Here is an 18,658-nt window from a genome sequence, read left to right as displayed (position 1 = left end):
ACAATGACAACTATAGAGACAAGACCAGTAGTCGTAATTTAAAAAAAAACAAACACCATGTTTGGGGCACATGACAAGTGACCAAACGACAATGAACCACAAACACAAATATATTAACACATATAAAAATAGAAACACAACAAACATGCCAGATACAGATCAAAATAACTTTACCGATAAATAATGGGATAACCTCCCTTGGAACTGTCAGTTTTTCGCCAAAGTTAACAGATAAATGTTATAAACTATAGTGTAAAAATCCCTCAACATGGCTAGGAGTAATAAATTAAGGCCCACCGGACCTATTCTCTGTAAGACTTGGAGTTGAAACGAAAAAGGAAGACTCGGAGTTAAAAACAAAAATTACTCGGATTTAATACAAAATATAAAATGTGAGAACGGGGCGACATTTTATGCCACAATGATCAACACAAAGTATTAATACTCATTACAACACCGGCAATTGTATGCAGTATGAGTTTCAATAACTGATAGGAAAATGATAATTTATCACCTAATAGCTATTTGTATGCGTTGTCCATACTATTTATGACGTAACTGCGTCCTGATCCTGTGACACTATGAAGTACATCATGGGTATTTTTACTTTGGCAGCCTCACGATTGATTAAATTATATTGTTGCTTTTTAACAAATTTACCTGCTACATGTTTACATTAAATTGAAAACGTGACTGTCCTTATTGTACAATTTAATTTTAAAATAACTTAAAGTCTAATTTAACAAAGTATTTACATAACTGTTGTGTACAAAACTGTATTAACATTTTATCAATTTTAAAATGGTGTACAATAACATGTTCAGCTTACCACCGCAAAGACAAAATCCGAAGGCAACGAATAATACTATTTCCAAAAGACCGTTTCGGACCTCCATTTGTAGTGGTTTGTTCAGTGGATTTTTTTCCCGTTCTAATTGAACAAAGTTATTAATGTTGCATGATTCATATTTCCACAATGTTCAATTAAACCAGGAAGTTCGTTACAGCAACTTTGATTGTTTATGTTGCGAGTCGCAACTTGTATTGATCTTAAATACTGGTATGTTCATGATATGATTTCGTAACAATGACATAACACATTAAAATAAGGTGTAATCCAGCGTAAGCGGTAAAATATTACAAAACTGTTATGTTTGAAGAACAAAAATATTTTGAACTTGTTTTCCTCAAACATTCTTACTTCAGCATGTACTTTAGAATAAAAAAAAATGTTGTATAGCCTTATTCTTTAGAATCAAGGGTTTTGGATTAGTTTAATTCTGCGTTGTTAAAGCGTTTAAGGCAAACGATACACTGGCCTCTTGTATCTATTATGTATGTATTATGAAGACCGTTTTCTTCCTTATTTTTATTATTGTGTATACATGAATTGTTAGATATATTGTGTGACGGTTACCCACTTTGTCGTGCTAGAACAACTATTTATATCTAATAAATATAAATTCTTTAGTTTGTTATCACATTGCAAGAAGCAGAATGATAATGATAATCATTTGTATATTATAAAATGCAAGAAAACTAAATTAACTCAAATGTATACCATGTCTGGGATATATTCATACTTATTTAAACTATTTATCCTTACTAACAATAAATCGCAAAACAGATGTACATACATTGAACTCTAAACATATAAATGATCCCGGTTTGTCATTGCGAAAATGTACATGTCATCAACACCATACAGCATTATAGCGTGGCAGAACATATTCAGTTTTATTCGGAAGCAATACAAGGGGTCCACACTAACACTTAAACCATCTGAAGTTCTCAGCAATGTTATAACTAGAACACTGAACATTCAGAATGTCACTTACCGCATATCAAATTCAATAAATGGCCTAACACCTACTGGAACCATGAGATTAAAGCCGCCCACAACAAAGGTCCGATACATGCGAAGACTGTGAATTAATGAGGGGTGCCCATGAAAAATCAACAAATACACCGTCTCCAATTGCTGCGAGTTAAATTGGTGGAGGTAACATTGGTTGGTGGTGGAATAACGCTGGATCGTGGTGGTAAACATGACCAGGTAAGAATATTCATAAAAGTAATCGAAAATATGTTTTTTTCTTTACATGCATATGTGCAAGATGAGCTCTTGTTTATATTGATTCCATGTATGTTCCTTCTACAAGGTAGACAGCGAAACACACAAGCATCAAATGATAAGACTGCTTCTGTCCGTTGAAAGTCTCTCATATGTAGCGTATTCTGATATTGTTTGATATAGTTACCGTTTAATATTGGCATTGAAGGCTGGGAGTAGGATTTGTTATTGGTCCTAGTTCAAGGTGACGTCTTTGGGCAAAATTTTGTAACGCTGTGATATGGGGGACTTATCAGGTTTAGCTGTTGCACGGTGTTTTTAAATGTTGTTGTTTTTAGCAATTTTCCAACATACTTTGTTCACTTTGAATTAAATCTGTACATTTTTGCTGTATTTTGATAACAGTAGCGATCATGATTTATATTCGCACTCGGGCAATGCCCATTCGGCGAGTGTTCTGGTTAGAGGTACCCTTGTTCTTTAAGGTGCACTAGTGTATAACACTATCACACGGGACCCCCATTTAACGTCCCTCCAGGAAGACGATTAGTATATTTTGTTAGTTGTGCGTTAGGGAATAGAATCTGCGACCCCTGGATTGACATTCAAGTTGATACCACTAGACCACCGGTCCGACTATACTTATTTTATATGATTTTGTTTTAAATAGTATTAATATTTCTTTTATATATAAATTGATTTGATGATATTCGAGATATTAAAATGGTAGTTTCAAACAAATGAACATAAAATAAAATTTAACTCAAAGGCGGTAATAAATATGTTAGAAAGGATTTTCCCGTAACCCGTAAGGATATCGGTCCTATATCGTTTTTCGATATATATCTTATGTTTAAAATATATCGGCCCGATATTGTACATCTATATTTTCCGATCTCAAATACTCACCATTTTCCCCCATGATTGAATATGCGTCAAAATAATAAGCTTTTTACACGACTCTAACATTTTTTTCCTATAGGTTTTGAAACACCAATGTATATTGCTGTTAGCGGGTATATCGTGCGATACAATTTTATGGAAACCGTAAATGTCGGATGTCTCAGATATTTACCCATATCGTGCGTGGGACGCGGCTCATTTGTAAATTTATATGACGTATACATACGATGGAAATGTTATTCATGTAACAGTCCATAAGGTAGTACTTTGAACGCATGTTGATGTATTAAAAGGTAACTAACACAACACATGTTAAGCTTTTTATTTAGTACAGCACTCATTCAAAGCAATTGCATCACAAAGCGAAATATCATTAATCGAAAATAGCGAAACAAAGCGGCAGTTAAAAGACAGTTTTACATAACTTTTTTTACAATTCCAGAGCCTATCCCTTGTGCGGAACTAATTTTTGGCGTAGTCGAAGCTGTGTACGTCCTGTATAGTTATGAGCAAGACAGAAAAAGTATCTAATATTTTTAATATAGATCATACTCCAGTTAACGTATAAACCGACCAACATGTTGCAGAAGTTCTTTTAACATTCATTCAAGTTTACACAGAAAAAAAAGACGCTCAGATTTTTAGAATAAGCATGAATCAAATGAATGCAGGAACGTGTGTTTGAATATAACACATTTGTGAACACAGTAACAGAACAAGCCGTACTGGTAGGAGCATATCTACAGCTTTACAAAATCCAAATACGAAATGTTAATATGATGCACAAACGGAGCAATTTGTTTGATTTTATATAAGTACATTATGGAAATATCGAGTTTACGTGTAGATGCAACTATATATTCAAACAAGTATTTTTACATAGGTTTTTCGAGAAGATACCATTTTAGCTGTCCCCGTTTTGTTTAAATTCATTTTAGTTCAGGAATAGGCGGTAGTCCCAAATAACTGTTGGAATTGTATATTCTAAATATAACCAACACAAATGTGAACACGGGTTAATATGTAACTTGAAGTGCCCGTACTTTAAACAATGGTATGCAATTTAAAATAAACAAAAAACATATATAAGTGTCGACAAGATAAGATGTCAAGATAGTTAAGTATTGGTTTCAATGGCACACTATATATCTTCTTCGAAACTGTAGTATGTTTTGAACGAACGAACGAACTCCAGAACAGAATCATGGCAGAAGTCGAACTGTGCCTACAATGAGAGAATATAAAAATACCCAGGTTACACGCGATAGACTAAGTTCTGAGTCACCGTCCTTTGCATTGTTTCAAATGGATATTAAGTTGAATATATTATATCGTACATTACTTGGAGGTAAGGGGGTTATTCCTTCCAATTAATTAGCTAACATTACGCTTACTATTTGCTAAAGGAAAAGAGCGTTTTGGCAAGTCCAAACATTTTATTATCCTTTTGCGTGTATACCAATCCTTTTAAGGAGTGTACACATATTGGTTTTATTTATTTGGAATATTTCGTTAACAGGTATTTTGTGCAATTGTATCAAGCACAGATATATGTGATTTCAAAATCGAAACCAATTAAAATGGCTAGCAAACCTGATTGGGTACGGCATTGGGTCTCCTGGCCTTGACCTTCCTGACGGCGTTTACCACACTGACCTCGTGCTCTACTACCATCTTCTCCACGAGGAATGCCATAACACAGAACAGCCCGCTCTTACTACCCCCATCCCTGAAACATATAGCATATAAGATTGATTAAAGTAAATGTAAGTTCAAATGAAACCATATGTTGTCCCAATGAAACCATATTTGGTCCAAAGTCCCGCAATCGAGATATGTAAAAATAAGTTCGGGAATAAAATCCAACGACAAATGCATGGATTAAAAAGCTTGAATTTGTACTACCTGCAATGGACAAGCACAGGCCCATTGGACGATGCCATTTTGACATCTCTCAGAAATGCAACATAGTTAGCAGGGCTCCGTGGAACATTTCCAGGCTGGTTCCAGTCTGAAAACTCAAAGTGTCGCAATGTGCTTTTGCCACCTTTACTCTGAAACAAAATTTTAAACTACACTTATATATAAACGTATATTGACATTTATGCCATAGAAATCCCCTGGTTTAAAACTTAATCAATCAAAGAAATTATACTGTTCAATGAAAGCAAAGCAAGTTTCAAAATTACGCTTTGTTCTTGATGGCACCCCTTTACTTTTTTAAAAAATCGAAATTACCTTCTTGTTTTTAAAAACAGTTCATCTTCTTTCAAATGATGTAAAATCAGTTACATGTATAAGATTGATATTAAACTAACCTGTGTGCTTCCCTTGAACTCAATAGTTAGCCATTTCTGGATACTGTACTCGTTTTTGACATTATCCCTCCCACATGAAATGGACAGTTGACCTTTCTTGAGTTCTTGATTGTCCGCTGGATAATATTCACCTAAATCCTGGTGGAAATAATGTTAAGTACATTTTTAATGAAATTCCATTAATATGGATTTGTTTAAGACTTATACATCTTCTAAAGTAGGATATAAATTAAATTTATCATGTTTTCCCGTCTCGGAATAAAACAGCAGTAAAAGAGAACTTTGCATATCATGTTATTTCGTCGAGTCGACTCATTACAGACTTTGACAAAATGACCGGAATATATTGATCATCTTAATCGTACCTTCTTGCCGTCACCTTGCTCAAAGCTGACAATGCAGGAGCAATTTTCTTGGTATGCCAAAGTCAGGAAGTCCTGTACAGTATTTGGCATCGGAGACTGGGCGACGATGCATTTCCGTTTCGCCTGAAACGCCTGCAAAACAAATTGAATGTACGTCGATGGACGAACACGATTTACGAGCATATTACTGCAGTTAAAGTTAACGGTATGAATGCACTGATCTAAGCAATCAGAATAGGATTTTCAAATGAAGGTTCTCATAACGTAAATTTCTAGCAGCTTAAACTGGCAGTATATGTTTTGAGAAACTACCGTTTATGAGAGGAAGGTTAAATAAGAGCCTTTTTAAACTTGATTATGTTCTTTGAAAATGTTGAATAATAATATGTATATAAATAAATGCTTTCACAGTACACCCTTACATGAACAAAGACAGCGTTGACATAGTCTGAATCTCCATGTCTTATTCCCAGATAAAGTCGAGGGCGGTATTCATCGCCTGAAAGTAATAACCCTTTTTATTATATACCTTTTTGGTTACCATAACTTTACATTTTAATAGCACAGTATTTCATTACCGAATGCCATTTCAACATTGCGCAGTTATACTGGTTATGATATTAGGCCAACAGAGCTGAAGCGTTACGTATGGCTTGTTGATATATGTTGGGTGTTTCGTAAAGTGGAAAATGGGTACGCGATATTCTTTACAAACTTGTACCTGGAATATCTGCTCCACTTCTGTTCTTTCCTTTCTCAGACTTGTTTCGTTCTATAGCAAGGATTTCGTCGTCAGTGTCAACATGGGGAGAGTCTGTAATTTTCTACAAAGGAGAAATACTTTACATTGCCTTTTCGTTTGCGTTCTGAGTATATATGCATTTACATATGTTTCAAAGAAACATACTACTAATACATTTTGAAAATAATTATTAATTTGAGCCTAATCGGTTGGAAAATTACTTCCTTTTGACTGTTTTTATCTGGATAAAACACTTTATATACCAAGTAAACATCGCTGTGTAATTTTCGGTATAAAACTACTTATTGAGAGAACTGAAGATTGATAAGCATACACACTTTGAGCAAAATATCACATTGCGTTACCTTAAACTGCCTGATAAGATCGCCCTTGCTTGTCTCGATCATGTAGTCCTGAAACTGTTTTCCTGGTATCTGCTGACAGTTAAATGTCAGGGTGTGAACCAGGGCAAGGTGTAGAAACTCGTACTGTTCCTGAAATAAGGAAATAAACACTGTTATACTCATGATTCATTTCCTTGTTTATTGGGTCTATGGAATGGCCTATCATAAATTAAGCATAAACAGTGCGTAGTTCAAATATAACATGCAAACGTAGACAAAAAAACTTGCAAGAGAAATTATAAAACTGATAAGCAATTGAGGCTGCAAAGGGAGACAGTTTATTTTTATCTGAGACAGTATATGTCCAGCTATTGTATAAAGACATGCATAACTGAGTTACAAACAATAAAGAACACGCTTTCTAAGGCAAGATATCAAGTAAAAAAATACAGTTTTATCGATATTGCCTGTACTGTACTTCTCTATTACTTCGTCACTCACGCTACGTTATTTGTGGTTCAAGGATTTAAATATCAACCTACCGCTGTCTGGACCATGTTTGGCCTGTTCTGTCTCATATTGATGATGCATCCTGGAATCTCAACGGCCTTGTTCGAATTTCCTTCCTTTGTTAGAATATCTAACGCAATATAGGTCCCTGTTCGACCGATTCCCGCACTAAAAGTAACACCCATATATGACATATATCGATCGCAACAAATGGTTTAAGGCTATGCGCTATTAATTAATTTATAGAAATGTATTATCAACTCCATTATAAAGAGTGCTGAAAGCTGATATAAATCACTCTCGAGTCCGTTCGGAAACCAATTCTGTGTCATCAGTGTCATAATTTACAGGCCAAGTAATGGTTCTGGTGGCGCTCGGAAACAGGACCTCTTGAATGAGAGGAGGACACCATTACTACAAGCCTTTACATGAGCCTTTTGAGGAAGATACAATATAGCTTCAGATGTGCTTATTGCTGATTCTGTTTCAACACTTACAAAGAAAATCACAGTACTAAACGTACACAGTATCTGTGATATCTGTCTGACCTTATGCTCTTGCCCTTCATTTTTAATTCCACTAGTTCGTTCTGTTTCTTTCTTTGAAATGATCCAATAAAGCCTTACCTGGGTTGTAAAACATTTCTTGAAGGACATATTTATTAAAATAATGATCTTATTTGCTTATATGCAGCGTACGGACATAAACAAGTACAGGTCAATCAGTAATGAGAACCATCTTTGTAAACTTAATCAGCACCGTGACACTCTGATCTTTGACGTTCATAACATGGCAAGGGCTTTTAAATATGCAATAAAAACATCTCGCACTTGCAATACTATTCGAACCCCGTTAGTTCAAACAAGCTTGGCTCGAATTCCTCGTTGGCACGAACTGGTACAAAATAAGAACAATTCTATGTTCAATTGTTTGGAATTCTCTATATTGCTCTCAAATATTACTTTTATAACAGGTGCAAACGTTCAATGACGATAAATAATCCACACCTGCAATGAACCAGCGTTGGACCGTCGAGATGAGCAGTAGAATTGAGCACTCTATGTCGGAACTCAATCAGCGCTGTGACGTCCTCTGGGATTCCCCTATCAGGCCAGGCCGTGAAGTGAAGGTGGTGCAGCTGCCTCTCCGATTCGCCCTGAAATAGTTATTGTTATGTATTCCAGCTGATGGTATTTGTCCCTATTATTAATTAAACATACTAGCGTGGTGTACGTTGAATCAGGTCATATATTCCTGTTTGTGAAATAACCTGCTTTTTATGGACTCCATAATATAATATAATATTTTACGGACACCTCCCCCTCTCCTCCCTTGCGCCCTCTCTCCCTTGCGCCCTATCTCTGTCTGTCTGTCTCTGTCTCTCTGTCTCTCTCTCTCTCTCTCTCTCTCTCTCTCTCTGTTTCCCTCTCATATATATATTGCCTATATTTTTGAAATGGCCCAAAGGCGGTGTCATTAAAATTTAAAGTAGTTTTATTGTTGCTTGCGTCTGAAACAATCAAATGTTTTCCGGTTATTAATCTCGTCGCGTTCGCTTTACGCTGATTTCCATTGCATTACGTTGTGAAACGATAGCGTAACACCATGAATCTGTTTTAAATGAGATTGTGCATAGTTGTAAATTGTATATACCTCAAACAATGTATCATTGTTAATGTTGTTCTTTTGTTGATGCCATACAGCCATGATGTTGTAATCAAGGGGATGGCATATTGCTACCAAGTTTCAATTGATACACTCCTTTACAATCTTAAACATCACATACTCTCTGATCCTGACACCAAATTACCTGACTCTTTTTTCATAAAAACTCAATTACGGAAATGGATTTTAATAATCTTTACATTTAAGTGTACTCCAGGTAGAAACATATACTTCAACTCCGTTCTTAAGAGCATTGATCCTTCTACAAAGTAAGCGTTTATGTGATGTATTATTTATTTAATACTTTGACTAGTTCACTTTTTTCTACCTTTCAACATCATTATTATTATTGAATAAGTTTGTATTATTTGTGTAATATTTTAAACAGCAACTCATAAGGAAGCATATAACGAGTAAAAGCTGGTTATCTTTCTTTGCAATGTTTATATTGATATTGATATCAATAAGCAGAATAATTGGATACATCGCTTTAAAAATGTAATTTAATACGTATATAGAAAGTAAATACACATTTTATCGCTTCACTCTCAACTGAACGCAGGAGGTTAAAAGCTTCAATACAGTGTCTATCGCTCCGTAAATATTTTGTGCTTATTCCGGTAGCGTGAAGTCGAAATAATCATCAGCATTTACGGGTGCTTTAAGTTTAGGTTTGCTTACTATTTAAACTTCCGTGTATTTTGCCTATATTTTCTTTAAGCTTTGTCAAACAAAATAATGAATGGTTGAGACGTTCAAGGGTTTAAACTAGTAGACATATCCGAATCATTGATTGATTTGATGACTACGATTATAAATGTTAAGATTTAAATTGGTCGTCTAAGCACATTTGTTAATATAGAAAAGACATGAGGTACACAATGGCTGAAATATTTTATGCGCTAAAGAAAGTGTGTGGCCACAGCCCGAAAGTACCTTTTTATTGGTCAACAAATAATTGCATACACTAAATTAATATTATAATTCGAGTACTGCATTTTGATTCAGTCGCGTCAACGGAACTTTTAAGTCATACTTCCTCGCTCTGATAGGTGCCCTTCATCGCGCTGTAGCTGACAGTAATATTTCAATTATTGTTAAGGTGTCTTTTGTTTCATTTATTACCTATGTATCAGTATAAATAGTTTCATATAATTGAGCAAAGGACTTTAAACGAACACATTTAATGCTATAGTAATGCTTGCACAGAGAAAGTTATGAATATTCTTCCATATAATGGCAATATTTTTGTGTTCTTTTGTGCTTATTTGTATAGCGTGAAGTGAGAATAATTATCAGCATTTACGGACGCTTAACATTAAGTTTTGAGTACTATTTAATCTTCCGGGTATTTTGCCTAATTTTCACAAGTTATGGTGAATGCTTGTAATGTCAAGTGTTTGAATTGAAAAGTACATACACCCGACTCACTGATTTATGTTAATGCATATTATAATAGTTGTTAAGATTCAAGTTCGTTAATAAGGAACAATATTTTATTTAGAAAAAAATATATGCATTGTAAACAATTATTTTAATTGCAGTCGCGGCAAAAAGGTTCCTATTTTTCCTTTAAGTCACATGTTAAAACAATATTTCATATAGGTACGCATTAAAATTATTATAAAAATGAACAAAAGTTGTGTATGTAATAATACATTTATGTTACAATAACATCGAACTACGCTTACATCATTTAGGAGCAGCAACCTTCTCGTAAACTCTGCATACTCATCCTCGCTCTGACAGGTGACCTTCACCCCGCTGTAGTCTTTAGTGGTCCCAACACGAGGCCAGTACCGCTCGCATTTCTCCTTCTGAATGGTATAAAACAGGATTTAGATACCAATTATAAAATCTGTTTAAAAAATTTGTTGTGTTGCCGTGTGTTACCATGTGATACGTTCAACATCCAAACGCCTTAGCGATTGCACTAATTGAATTTGACTTACACATACATGTATATCGATGTCTTTTCATATCAATGGTAACATTGCGAATATGTTATACACTAAAATGGCATTCAAAAACTCGAAAAAAAATAAGTGAATGAAACCTTTTTCAATATATTTATACTTTTCGAAATATTGGTATACTTGAATACTTAATTAAGGTTTTCCAATGTTTACGTGAACATATATCCGCGGGATTACGTTTGGACAATCATTGAATTTATACCCCTTCTTCCATCAGGTTGGTAACCATGACAATCTTCTCCAACTTCTGTTGCCAAATCATATTCCAGAACATGCCAAAGTCTCCCATCTGTTTCGACATTGGACCTGGGGATAAAACAAACACCATATAAACGGTAGCAATCGTGTTGTTTATGCTGTATTTGTCATTCAGGCATGTATATAATTGGTTGTTTCGTATTTAAAGAAAGCGTGTAATAAAGTAGTCCGTCTCATTCTTAGAACAGAATAGTACACAGGTAATTGATTTGCAATGTTCCAGTAAAATTAATTACTGGAGGATCAAAGCAAGCAAAAATGAAGGTTTCATTGACACGTAATTTTCTGAACCGTATAAATGCAATGTTTGTTCTTACCAAGCGAAGCAATGTACGCATTTCTCTCATTGAAACCCTGCAAATAGATTATCAAAGTAAATGTCAAAATTGTTATAACTCTACTTAATATGGTTTTGATTCATTTCAATTTAAGCTCAACACTACTTCACAATACAAATGCTATAGTAAACAAGCATTTGATCTGTATTCGTATTATAGTTTACATACATCGATGTAGTTAGCATTGATGTAATCAGTATCAAAACCAGTCACTTTCACCCTTGTTGCATCATCTGAAAACACAATTTGCATCCTATTAATATATACAGACAAACCTCAAATAGCAACTATTCTTGATATTTATTCAAAAATAACCAAAAATGCATGTTTAAATGAACAAACATATAATTAATGTTTATTAGTGATTACTGCCCATTGATCGGTGTATTTCGATAATCTAGCTCCAATGGTATTGTTACATGCATATAATCCCTTGTATCTGTTCTTCGCCCTGTTTTGAGGTAATTTGGCAGCGTCACAGCTCCTTGTGAGGCCGTCAGAGAATTTCTTCAGGAGATAAGAAGCAAATATAGGCCAATGAAATTCGCACCATAGTGAAAATAATCTAAATTGATTTTAAAGCATTTATAGTCATTTAAATTTGTTTTACTTATGTTACTTATTTGAGGAAATACACAAACAAAAATAAAAGATACTTTTAATGTTTTATAATAATTTGTGAAATAAACATACAACAATAAAATGTACTTTTAATGTTTTATGATAAGTTGTGATATGTAAAATACTGATAAGTACATCGAATTCTTCCTCATAGTAATCCAGAGTTTTTCCAGCCACAAAAGCCGCCAGCTCCCCCACTTTCACTTTCCGTTTCTCGATATCCTGTATCCCGATGTAATAAACATTCTCCTCAACCCTCTTGATCAGTTTCCTCTTCTCGGACCTTCTCTCTTCGTCGAAATCTGTTATGAATAGATGTTGGTTTATATCACAATGTGGTTTTGTCCGTTTAATTTAAACTGTCACAGGTGAAATCAAAAATGGGCAACTGTCACATGTGCATAATTGCACGGCCAATGGATCTGTCACATGTGTATTATTACACCGGCAATGAAACTGCAACATGCGCATAATAACACGGGCAGTGAAACTGCCACAGATGCACAATAACACGGGCAATGAAACTGTCACAGGTGCGCAATAACACGGGCAATGAAATTGTCAAAGGTGCATAAAAACACGGGCAATGAAACTGTCACAGGTGCACAACTACACGGGCAATGAAATTGTCACAATTGAATAACTACACGGGCAATGAAACTGTCACATGTGCATAACTAAACGGGTAATGAGACTGCCACAGGTGCATAACTACACGGGCAATGAAACTGTCACATGTGTATAACTACATGGGCAATGAAACTGTCACAGGTGCATAACTACACGGGCAATGAAACTGTCACATGTGTATAACTACATGGGCAATAAAACTGTCACATGTGCATAACTACATGGGCAATAAAACTGTCACAGGTGTATAACTACACGGGCAATGAAACTGTCCCAGGTGCATAACTACACGGGCAATGAATTTTGTCACAGGTGCATAACTACACGGGCAATGAAATTGTCACAGGTGCATAACTACACGGGTAATGAAATTGTCACAGGTGCATAACTACACGGGCAATGAAACTTTCACATGTGGATAACTTCACTGGCAATGAAATTGTCACAGGTGCATAACTACACGGGCAATGAAACTTTCACATGTGGATAACTTCACTGGCAATGAAACTGTCACAGGTGCATAACTACACGGGCAATGGAAACTGTCACAGGTGCATAACTACACGGGCAATGAAATTGTCACAGGTGAAAATTACGCGGTCAATGAAACTGGCACTGGTGCATTATTACACGGGCAATAAAACTGTCACATGTGTATAACTACACGGTCAATGAAACTGTCACATGTGCATAACTATACGAACAATGAATTTGTCACAGGTGAAAATTACGCGGTCAATGAAACTGGCACTGGTGCATTATTACACGGGCAATAAAACTGTCACATGTGTATAACTACACGGTCAATGAAACTGTCACATGTGCATAACTACATGGGCAATAAAACTGTCACAGGTGTATAACTACACGGGCAATGAAACTGTCACAGGTGCATAACTACACGGGTAATGAAATTGTCACAGGTTCATAACTACACGGGTAATGAAATTGTCACAGGTGCATAACTACACGGGTAATGAAACTGTCACAGGTGCATAACTACACGGGCAATAAAACTGTCACATGTGTATAACTACACGGTCAATGAAACTGTCACATGTGCATAACTACATGGGCAATAAAACTGTCACAGGTGTATAACTACACGGGCAATGAAACTGTCACAGGTGCATAACTACACGGGTAATGAAACTGTCACAGGTGTATAACTACACGGGCAATGAAACTGTCACAGGTGCATAACTACACGGGTAATGAAATTGTCACAGGTTCATAACTACACGAACAATGAATTTGTCACAGGTGAAAATTACACGGTCAATGAAACTGTCACTGGTGCATTATTACACGGGCAATGAAATTGTCACAGGTGCAGAATTACACGGACAATGAAACTGTCACAAGTGTATATCTACACTGGAATTGAAACTGTCACATGTGCAAAATTACACGGTCAATAAATTTGTCACAGATGCATTATTACACGGACAATGAAATTGTCACAGGTGCATACCTACACCGGCAATGAGACTGTCACAAGTGCATGACTACACGGGCAATGAAATTGTCACAGGTGCATAATCACACGGCCAATGAAATTGTCACAAGTGCATAACTACACGAGAATTGAAATTGTCACATGTGCATAACTACACGGGTAATGAAACTGTCACAGGTGCATACCTACATGGGCAATTAACCTGTCACATGTGTATAATCACAAAGGCAAAGACAGGTGCAAGACTAAGCTGGTAATGCATTAGCAATATTTATCGTCGGTCCTTCCACGTTACCGATTTTGTTTCTCGAGAATCAAACATCGATAAAAATATTGCAATGAGAACATTCTTTGATTCTTAAGTGTTTATGTTAGAGGGCTTACAGTTTGGAACCTAAATAGATAGCTTGTTATTTGTTTAAATTGTTTCTACACTCAAATTCTTATTCCTGTATCCTGTCAATGTTTTTTGTTGAATTAAAATTACGTTAAACGGCCGAAAAATAGATACTTTCAATCTTCCTCTCCGAAATTTCGTTGTTGTGCCTGTTTTAAGTTCCAAATATCATATGAAAGTATAACTAGTCATGGGGATAATAGTCACGTTGATGGAAAGCGGGGGAAATAAAAAAGCTTTTTAAGAAAAGATAAAAAACATGATTCGAACTTGCATCCTTTAAGCTATCAAATTTGAATTAAATCACTGAATTATACGAAAACGTTAGATAGCTAGTGAAGTTGTATATTGTATAGAAAGCTCCACTTCTCTATCATCTCAAACTCGAAAGGCACCGAAGATAAATATTACCGCGTTAATATACATCTTAGACTGTTTAACTACATCGGACAGGTCTTCGTATTTTAGGTAGTTTACATAAAACTCAACTGAACTAATACAACGACTTCGTTATATCCAATGACAAAGAAACAGTGGAAGGCGTCGATCACATTATTATTGCAAAAGCTGTGCTTTCATCTTATTATTAAGAATCATCAGCCTTATACATACATACCTAATTATAACGCTTATTATCATTATGTAAAACATTTGTTTCAAACTAACCAATTTCAAGATCGTCATCGTCCGTTGCTGTTTCTAAGCCACCACCAAGCATAATTGTATTCGATACATGGTTGAAACTAACGTTTGATGTTCCCAACGAAACTGCGGTTGTTGCTTTCATGGAAACTTGTTTCACTATAAAATCAGTAACACAAAACATACAAATTGGGTTATATAAAGTACTAGTACCTCTAACCATTTTTATTTTGGTTTCCTATTAGTAATTGAATACAGGTATCCGATATACAGTGTTTAAATGTGATGACTGGTTACCCGTAACTGTTGGTATCATTAAAATGTATATTTGCTTGTAACTTATAAGCAAAATAAACAGCAGAAAATATTTAATACGACTAACACTGGTGAAGAAAATATACATTTTACCTCCATGCAATGACTCTATTGTGTGGTACTCATGATCGATTTCGTCAATTCGATCTTCGTAGGGCTTACTGTTTCTTCTAAATACAAATATTGTTAAACTAGTAAACGCTGAGTCAATTTAAATACAGCATAATCTAAAACAATAGACGACGAAAAGCAGCAACTTGTTTCTTGTACATAATTATAAAAATGAAATTATCCTACCAGCCTGCTAGTCTTCAATTACTTCATAATACAATTGCGATCCGTTCGCAAAGTAGTATTACAGAAGTTAAATATGCAATATGTTTCCATTAACAAGAATATAACTCGGTTTTAAAATATTAACATGACATTTTGCCTAATAATTTACCTTCTTTTCAGGAAGACAACAATCAGAACGATGATTACAACAAACGCCATTAACCCTGAGACTGCTCCTCCAATAACAGCTGCCGACACCTGTGTATCACTTTTCCCGTTCTCCGCGTTTGTCCCATTCACTGAAATATATTCAACATAACCTATTCAATGTCCTTGCGCCTCTTGATTTGAAGAGTACAAAATAATGTTTCTAGTCTAGTTTCATAAAGACCTTGCGTGTATTCCAAAGTCTACGAAAAGATTCTACAGGAGTTTGAGTAAACATAATTTAGTTAATTTATCATTATTAACCAATTCCAAAAATGCTGCGCAAAGTATACAACGTACCTTGCATACACTTTTCGCTAATGAAACCATCAAAACACCTACTTAAACAATTTCCAGAAGAGTCGCATTTTGAGTCCGTTGTAGTATTTGCACAGTTTTCGGAGCAGATGCTGTCACACATTGAACCATAATGGTTAGGGATACAACCATTTGAGCAATGACCGTTTTCTTGTGAACATTGCCGATCTGTACAGTTATTACTGCAAGTTAAATTACAGAACGGGCCATGAACTGATAGTTCTTTACATCCAAAACAAGCACCGGTTTGCCTTTCACAACCAGCAGAGGCACACGTAAGGCTACAACGATTTTCGCAAAAGTCCCCATAATATGATGACTCGCAATTCTCACAACGACCAGATTCTATATCACAACGGCCACCTTTGCACGTACTGTTACAAATTAACGCACAAAGAGAACCGTAATAATAAACATTGCATTCAGTGCAATGTACGCTGTCCGTACAACTGACACAGTTCCCTGGACACTGAACATGATGTTGACACGATCCATCTATCTTGTTGCAGGTATTGCCAACACAATCCTCAGAACAGGTTTTATTACATAATGGTCCATAATTGCCATCTTCACACAACATACACTCCCCCTCTTGATTGCAGTTACTACCACGACATTGAGTGCATAGCATATCACATTTTCTTCCAAAATAGCCAGTATAGCATGCATTGCAATGACCGTAGTATTGCTCACAACCCCCATTGCATTTATTTAAACAAGTGTTGTTACATCGTGCACCATACCAACCGATAGTGCACCCACTGCACTGATTACTTTCTCTACATGATGCGCACGTATCAGGACACATTTCAGTTATACACTCACCAGTGAGTATATCGCATCTTCCATTGCATTCACACGTATAACCACAAAGTTGTCCGAATCTTCCAGTGGGACACACAGAACAAGATGAGCCATCAGAGCATTTCTCACAATCAGCAAAGCAGTTTCCATTACACTGATTTCCATAATACCCGTTTTTGCAATCACATTCACCATTAGTCCCACATGTGCCAGTTAGGCAGTTTTCCGAACACTGGAGTTGGCATGTAGGTCCATAAAAACCTGATTTACAAGTACATGTTCCATCAAACAAATTACACGTTTCTGTGATACAACCTTCGGAACAAAAAGATCTACAAGTTGTGCCCCAAAATCCTGGCCTACATTCGTTACAATGCGTTTCATTACTGCAAGTAACACAGTTCGTTCCTACGTACGTGCACGCTGTACATTCATCAGCTGACCGTAAGTAGTATCCAGAGTCACATGATGTGCATACGATTGAATTTGAACATGATGCGCAGTTTGCAAAACAACCTGAAGTGAATTTAAAAAAAATGTAGTCCATAAAGTAGACATTTTCTCAAAACAGAATCAAATTCTTACTGTTAAAAAATACGACGTTTTGGATCATATGTAGGCTTGATGGTTGTAACATTATTCCTTGATCCTAAACTATTTGATACAGTCAATACAAAATTATAGAAAACTTTTAAGGTTAATTGAAATACAAAAAAAGATTTGGTGTTGTGTTGAATACTATTGATTGGTAATAAATATCTTACATGATCATTTCATTGAACCAAGGAGGTTGATATTTACAAACGAAAATACATTACAAAACAATGCTCTGGTGATATATGATCAAAAACTATGAATTGTATTCGTGGTACTTTAACACGTTTCATGAAATATATTTTATGAAATATATAATATAGATATATGTAGCGACTAAATTACAACATACAGAACACAAAACATATCTTCTGAAAAACCAATCTATATACGATACATGCAATCGAAAATAGAAATTCAAAGCCATTTAAGTTGTTTTATGAAAATGTTTGAAATTGAAAATAAGAAGCAAAATACAGCAATTTACTTACTTGTCGTCGAGACGCAGGAATTGGCATTTATCAAGATAATAAATATACCTATATATGATTTGTTTGAACTATTCATCTTTATATCCAAATCAGCTGAACAATCTATCTGAATATATATTATTCAGGTAAATAATAGTAGACTAAGCCGGCGTGTTAATACTTAAACATTTATCGATATAGACGTGGAAGATTAAAAACGGCGGTTTTCTTCTGAAACTTGGGTCGTTTAAATTGAATGTCACATTCAGGCGTGTATAATGTAAATGTATATTTTGGTTCACCTTGTTTGGGTCAAATAAGAAAATCATGTTTCGAATACACATTCATGATTCAGTATGCATAATCATTTATGTTAGATTGATATGTATTCGAGCGTGTATTTAACTTGGTAAAATGAATAAATCAGGCGTG

At 35.3% G+C, this 18,658-nt stretch overlaps 1 protein-coding gene across 2 annotated transcripts; it reads right to left on the bottom strand.

The window, feature by feature from the left end:
- Positions 1–3,302: 3,302 nt before the first annotated feature.
- Positions 3,303–18,392, bottom strand: LOC128206367 (receptor-type tyrosine-protein phosphatase kappa-like). Of its 2 annotated transcripts, none has more exons than XM_052908762.1 (21): positions 18,248–18,392; positions 16,341–17,678; positions 16,003–16,132; positions 15,651–15,727; positions 15,267–15,401; positions 12,250–12,416; positions 11,913–12,000; positions 11,662–11,726; positions 11,473–11,509; positions 11,100–11,203; positions 10,613–10,738; positions 8,264–8,412; positions 7,289–7,424; positions 6,768–6,896; positions 6,382–6,484; positions 6,083–6,159; positions 5,661–5,792; positions 5,296–5,433; positions 4,883–5,031; positions 4,571–4,706; positions 3,303–4,202 (listed from the first exon to the last, which is right to left on the bottom strand). In XM_052908762.1, exons 1-21 carry the CDS (start codon positions 18,321–18,323, stop codon positions 4,119–4,121), a joined length of 3,576 nt encoding a protein of 1,191 aa, XP_052764722.1. In that variant the 5' UTR covers positions 18,324–18,392; the 3' UTR covers positions 3,303–4,118. The 2 variants fall into 2 exon arrangements, with proteins under 2 accessions (XP_052764722.1, XP_052764723.1); XM_052908763.1 differs by having other exon boundaries at positions 16,383–17,678.
- Positions 18,393–18,658: the final 266 nt, after the last annotated feature.

This window comes from Mya arenaria, chromosome 10, assembly GCF_026914265.1.
Source record: "Mya arenaria isolate MELC-2E11 chromosome 10, ASM2691426v1".
NCBI lineage: Eukaryota > Metazoa > Mollusca > Bivalvia > Myida > Myidae > Mya > Mya arenaria.
The sequence above is the reverse complement of the archived record's forward strand: the minus strand, read 5'-3'. Positions and strand labels throughout refer to the sequence as shown.